This window comes from Coptis chinensis, chromosome 3 (assembly GCF_015680905.1).
Source record: "Coptis chinensis isolate HL-2020 chromosome 3, ASM1568090v1, whole genome shotgun sequence".
Taxonomy (NCBI): Eukaryota; Viridiplantae; Streptophyta; class Magnoliopsida; order Ranunculales; family Ranunculaceae; genus Coptis; species Coptis chinensis.
The window spans coordinates 57,462,716-57,469,836 of NC_141458.1; the positions used below are offsets into that span (position 1 = coordinate 57,462,716).

The 7,121-nt window shown below is 35.6% G+C and overlaps 1 protein-coding gene and 1 pseudogene across 2 annotated transcripts; both read left to right on the top strand.

The window, feature by feature from the left end:
- Positions 1-4,561: 4,561 nt before the first annotated feature.
- On the top strand, positions 4,562-4,978 carry LOC147510147 (uncharacterized). Its single transcript, XM_086598031.1, has one exon. It carries the CDS (start codon positions 4,562-4,564, stop codon positions 4,976-4,978), a length of 417 nt encoding a protein of 138 aa, XP_086454157.1.
- On the top strand, positions 4,977-6,658 carry LOC147510148 (putative germin-like protein 2-1; annotated as a pseudogene). Its single transcript, XR_015216731.1, has 2 exons — positions 4,977-5,810; positions 5,940-6,658. The product of XR_015216731.1 is annotated as a putative germin-like protein 2-1 (transcript).
- The last annotated feature ends 463 nt before the right edge of the window (positions 6,659-7,121 follow it).

Sequence of the window (7,121 nt, forward strand, 5' to 3'; positions counted from 1 at the left end):
CCAATCATCACCGTCGAAAGGTTCAAAAGGATCCATATCAAATTTTAGGAGTTTAGGTAGGTTTTGTTTTTTTAACTAAGGAGAGGGTTTTATAATTGTGAGAAGAGGTGAAAGTGACTGAACTGCGCGGCTTTGGAGCTGTTTATATAGAAGTAGCACGCGGTGTTCTGAACACCGCGCGGTTTTGCCAAAACCGCGTGGGCTTGGGCTTGTCAGTTGGGCTTTAGTGGTGCGGTTTTGCCAAAACCGCGTGGGCTATATGACGCGGTTTTGGCAAAACCGTGTAGTTGCTTGGTGTTTTTTTTATGTTGCTCCTAAAGTTGCTTGGTGTTTTTTTGGTTTGGTGTTTTTTTGGTTCAAAATTTTGGTGTTTTTTTGGTTGCTCTGCTAAAGATGCTCTAAGATACATCTAAATAACCAGTGCCTAATTCCCAAGATACCTAAATACCTAATCCTTCAAGATTTAACCACTACAGTCCTATAGAATCCTGCAACATTACCTACAAATGTATTAGTGTATCACTGAGGCAATTGCTAATAGATTGGAACCTTTCATGAATTCACTGATGTCACCAGCTCAAGTTGCTTTTGTACTTGGAAGGTCAGTTCAGGACAATCTACTCATCTCTCACGAACTTCTTAGAAACTATAATAAAAATGGTTTCGATTACGAGTTTGGAGAGAGAGAGTCAAACTCAAGAATTAAAAAAAATAAAAAAATGAACAAATATTTCAAAATTAAAAAAAATACATACCTTGTGAGAATCGAGAACAGATTTTGGGTTTAATCTCCCTGGTTCATACACATCCTGCATAAAAACCCCCTCATTACGTACTAACCCATAAAACCCCTTTTTCTAAAACACCCGAACTGACTAAAATACCCTCACACATAAAAACCTAGATCTTAAATTTCTCTTCTCTCTTTCTTCTCGCTGCATCCTCTCTTCTTGCAAACCTGAAACTCAAATTTGAAACTCAAAATTAACAATCATTCCAACCATTCCAACCTAGGTTTTCAGATCTAAAAATTGAAATTAACAAAACCCCAAAAAAATGAAGAAAAAATCTAAAACTATTCTTCAAGCTTTGCTTGACAACATTGATGAAATGGTTGAAGGAGAGAAACAAGCTAAAAGGAAACAATGTTCGGATTCTAAGAAAGAAAGAAAGAAAGAAGAAGGTTGGTAGTGAGGCATCAGGAGTAAAGTCACTAGAAGTCACATATCTGGTAATAATTGTTATCCGCATATGTGAATTGGTATTAACATAGCCTAGCAGATGTAGCAAGTTAGAACAAGAATGCTATCAAAATTCATATTTGCATATGTATGCATTCATCAACACTGTTTTGGTTTATATTTTCATATGTAAAAGTTTACTTGCATAGCTTTATTTGTTGTGTAAATTTGTATTTTCATATGTGAAAGTAAATTTTGAAATGTTAGTTTAACAGATCGAGTTATTTATTACAACCCCTTATTGCAACAGGAGGTAAAACCTACTAGCTCTACTAAGGTGTTCCGTTCTTCTGCTTTGCCTATGCTAGCACTTTTCCAAGAGTTCAAAGGAAGAATTAGAGATGTTCATATTGCCAAAATGAAAGAAACTCCTTTTGGCAACCTTTTTTTTTATGGTTTTTGTTGAAGGAAAGGTGGATAAAAAAAAAGTTGGAAAATTGTTAGGCAATTGGTGAATAGAGAAGCATAAGTTCAAGATTGGAAATAAGTTGGTGCCCTTAGCTCCATCTGACGTAGCTGTAACATACCAAAGAAAGAAGATCATGAAATGATGTGTTGCGTTTTATTGGTGGATCACTTTGGGATACTAATTTTGTTTGAATTATGGACGTAAATATTTGATCTTTCATGTAATGTCAGTTTGTCTTTGAATTCCGGATGAAACTTTTGGATACTATCTTTGAATTCTGGATGTAATGCAAGAAATGAGCCTGATTAGTTTGTCAGTTTGTCAAATTTTCATAGCTATGCCAGAAAACAGTTTATTATAATTCATATTTGCATATGTAAATTTACATTTCATAGCCTGTGTCACCAGTCAGATGACAGGAAAAAAACGTATGTGAAAATCAATGTGTACATGTAAATTCATATTTACATATGAAAAAGCATGTTTACATATGAAAATTCATATTTACATAACCTGTGTCACCTGTCAGATGTCAGAAAAAATGTCTATGAAATTTCATACTTGCATATGTAAATTTGTATGCACATATGTAACTTCATATTTGCATATGCCAATTCATATTTTCATATGTAAATTCATATTTCCATAACCCGCGTCACTTGGTTAGAACTCAAATGTCAAAAAAACATCTTTAAAAATTTAGTGACTGTAAATATAGTTTTACAAAATGTGTCTATATAACATCAAAATGTAAAATCCAAACAAGAAAAAAAATGAAAGTTCATCGACATCCAACATAAGAAGAAAAAAGAAAAAAGAAAAATATTCAATAACTTGAATCGTTGAATCAATGAATTGGTGCAGAGCATGTCATAGGAGTGGAGCCCACTCTTGGATTGCGGTGGTTATAGCAAAGACGTTTGTTCTTCTTCCTACCTCTTGCAGCATCTGTGGTGTGCTTCCGTTTCTTGTCTGGTCACACACTAGCATATTTTATATATTCAGTTCCACAAGTATTAGTATGTTGACACTCAAAGTTTACAACAGTTTAGAAGTTATAACATAGGAATTATGGATATTTCAACAAACTAGCTAGTAAAACTCTTCATTTTCTCTGTATAGTGATTTACAGCCAGTATCAACATAATGTATACCTTATGAATTTGGCATTGTGAATTTGTGACACATCAATCATCATTGAAAACAAAATATTACAGAGATATTACTCAACTAAACATTACAATTTAGTTTGTTTCTTACTCAAGAACATGTCAAAACTCAACCATCAATGACAAATAGAGCACTGTACTAGCCTATTTTCGTTCCACTGAGCACATTGTTCCTTCTTATCCACGATCAACACCTTACAACTTCATCCACATTCCAAACATGGAACAAACCTAGATCCTCCACAGCCCTCATAAACACCACTCCCAGGTTCCCTACTCCTGCCAACCGCGTTGAGTAGTTTATTGAGTCTATCCAATTCATTCAGCTCAATCGCATCATCCACACCTCCTATGCCTCCCTTTAATAAACAGCTTAGGGACACTTACCCTTTCACCCAACATCTCCCTTAACTCATTCAAGAACTGACCATGCAGTTGAAATTTGAATGATGGGGGAGAGAGAAAGAGAAGGAGGAGGAAAAGTGTTAACACTAATTGAGAAGGCAACAAATTCAATACCACCAGAAGTTGACCCACGTCTTTTAAAAGCAATCAAATTTGTGGTTTGTTATTCTCATGACTCAGAAACTCAATTCACTTTTGATTCGTTAATGTAACAAATGGACAGGAGCATCGAAAAATTTAAGATTGAAATCGGTGTGTTCTTTGCCATTATTGCCAGTAAAAAATATTGAGAACAAACCCAAAAACAAACGAGTGGTCTGGCTGAAAAGAGAAAGGGTAAAAAAGGAAATAAATTTTGTTTCGAAAATAAAAAACAGACCGAGATTCATTAGTTTCACAAAAACAGGGAGTTTATTTAATGGGGGGTTAAAATAAATAGGGAGGTTAAGTGGGTTGGGCCGCCATGAGGGAGATTTAGCATAAGAGGCGAGGAAGCAGGGGTGTGCGCCCCATTTCTTGGAATCGAGAATGGGTTCAAATCGAATTTTAAACTTCAAATCAGAGATGGGTTCTTCAAATTTGGGTGCTGAAAATCGAAAGAATAGTTGGTTGCTCGCTTTTGATTTTGGGTTATTTTGAGTTTTGTTGGGGTTAGAAAATTCCAATTTTTGATTTCCAATAGTGGAGGAGAAGGTAACGGTTTTTGATTGCAGAATGGAAATGAAATTTGGAGAGAAACAATTAAATTTACCAAAATACCCCTTCTCTATTTAGATTTGGGCTTTTGATTTATGATTTAGATTTGGTGATCCAACGGCCGAAATTTTGTTGTTTGGATATTGTCTACGAAATTGATGTCTCCCGTGTGTGTATATATATACATCAATTTCGTAGACAACAATCTTACATCAATTTTTCAGCCGTTAGATCACAAAAAAAATCAAACGCCCAATCTAAACACTGAAATTTTGAAATATAATCTTACAAAGGGTTTGGGTTTTCTCTACTCGCTCTTTCTCTCACCTATTCCCTTCTCCTCCAAACATAGTATGACTCTCTCTCCCTCCTTCTTGGTACTCTACTCTCTTGATTATTGCTTTGGAATACGGTAGGAATTCTGATAGTTTTAGTTGGATCAGATCTGTCTCTATAGTTGGTATAGTTCTTGGAGGAGCTGTTTTCTTGGAGGAACTGTTTTTCATAATTTTGCCAAGTGTTTGAGAGTTTGGATATGGTATTTGCTATTAAAAATGCCATGTAGGTGGTTGAAATGTCCCATGTCTTCACAGGTTTGGAGTTTTGGCAAATCTAAGTAAATTGCGGTGTACTTGTAAGAGATGGTGATTGTGAACCAGGATTCCACGAGCCTAGAATTTCAGACATATGAAGACAATGCGTGGTATGCAGTTTGTTTGGTTTTGCAGGGAAAGACTCTTGTTGTGAAATTCTATGACTTCCCAGATACATATGATGAGAAATTTAGCACAGCAGATTTCAAGGACACTAAGGAGTTGGAGAAATTCATTGGGAGGTTTCGCCCAACTTATGTTCAAGTACAAGATAATAAATGCAAGGAGATCACCGACAGAACGATTGTTTGTGCTTCTAAAGTATTTGGCATAAATGATGTAAAATTCTATGATGCAGCTGTCCAGGAAGTCAAGATTAAGGACCACAATGCAAATTTGAAAATGGGGAAGAGTGGAAGACGTATGCACTTGCAAATTTGTGCTTTACTGGCTCAGTGGGCCTAAAGGTTTTGGCTTGTCCGATGAGTAGGGTTGATGTTGCACACATTTGCCAAAATCAAGCATGGTAAACCTATGAATCCAACGTTGACTCTTTTTTAGAAGATATCCAGAAAGAAACTGCAAATGGTTTCACACGGTTCTACTTGTGTTTCCGATGATGTTAAACTGATGTGCAATGTTGCGCCCAGTCATAATAGGACCCTGACTCTACTATTGATAATGAGACGAGGTCACTCAAGATACTCAAGAGTTACAAGCAGTCAGTCACTACACCCCGGACATTTAAAGGGCACAAGAATGGTCTTGGGAAGAAGAACGCACATGATGACGATTTAGAAGGAAACTCTGTTTCTATGGAGGATCTCAGAGAACCATCCTCTTTCCATTTTTTGTTGATAGAGAATTTAGAAAAGGACTTGTCTCCGTTGGCTATTGTAAATTTTGTCAAAAAGCATGTCTCTATTACTTCGCATGCACAAGTGTTCCCAAGTTTGTCTTCAGAAACTTATACAAGAGGAATCATTGCTATAGATACCCAAGAAGAGCTCCAGATGTTATCAGATTTCTTACCCAATTGTGTAGTTGCCATACAGTACCCTTTCAGAGCAACAAGGTTTACATGCCTAATACTCGTAATAACCTCAACTTCATGAGTGAAACATGCGTCAAATACTAAAGCGGCATTTTTCCAATTCGTTTATAAGTTTTGATTGATCTTTGCATGGCAAATCACATTATCATTTTCTTGAGTTTCTTAATCTTCACTTGTTCTTTTGCTTTGGCTTTTGAGCCAAGTCCATTGCAAGATTTTGCATTGCAGACTCTACTAGCTCAGGTATACATATTGCACTGATGATTTATAGGCAATCTACTAGTCTCTTTGAGATTAGAGATTACTATATTTCTATTATATATTCGTAAAATTGCTTTTCAAATGTTAATATCTACTCTTTCTTTTTGGCAGCTCGAGTTAATGGCGTAGTTTGCAAGGACCCAAAGCTCACTCAAGCAAATGATTTCTTCTTTTCTGGGCTACACTTACCAGGAAACACATCAAACTTCTTGGGATCCAAGGTCACTCCAGTCAATGTGGCTCAACTACCAGGACTCAACACTCTAGGCATTTCCATGGTACGCATAGACTATGCACCATAGGGTCTCAAATCTCCACACACTCATCCTCGCGCTACTGAGATCCTAACAGTCTTGGAAGGCACACTCTATGTTGGATTTGTCACCTCAAATCCTGAAAACCGACTAATTTCCAAAGTACTTCAAAAGGGAGATGTGTTCATGTTTCAAATTGGTCTCGTTCATTTCCAACGCAATGTCGGATATTATAAACCACGCAAAAACTCCACAATATCATACACTTAAAATCTGTTTATAAGGAAATACATCAGAGAGTGGATTTCAAAAAGTTTTATCACTACATAGCTAAGCCAAGCATACACAAATGTACAAAGTAACCAGGAAGAGCATAACAAAAATCAGATATAATAATACAACTATACAAGCATATAAGAACAAAGATACATAATGACTGATTTTAGGGAGATAAATGGACTTACAACTTTCCGAATCAAAGGCTCCAACCCCGATAGAAACTTCTAAAACGCGTTCATTTTCACTGCTTCCAGTATCACACTGAACACATTAACAAAGAACATCATATAACCAACAGGTACTTGATAAGCATAAAATATCCCTTTTACCTAATCTTTACTAATTATGCTAGGAAGAAGTAAAGCTATTATTTGTACTGATTTATATCAAAGTTTTACTCTCGATTATCATATAATAACTTGAGTAAGAATTCGTTCCACTTCTAGTTGCTTAGAACGTAACAATTTTACTAATTTAAACAATTCAACAATATGATGAGAGTAATAATTCTAATAGAACTAATATGGTGAGAACTAATATTAAAGATATTCTAAATTAACTATGACAATTTAATACTAAGATGTGAATATAAAGAAGGAATTAGGGAGATTTGATATCCACTTTGATTAATCCCTAACATGCTAGTATAGATTTTTACTGCAACCCTAATCTTTATGTTTTCACACAAGGTTCAACATAAATGTTAAGTCTTTTTATCCCTAATTATTCATAGCATCTCTAACCAACTAATAATTAGCAT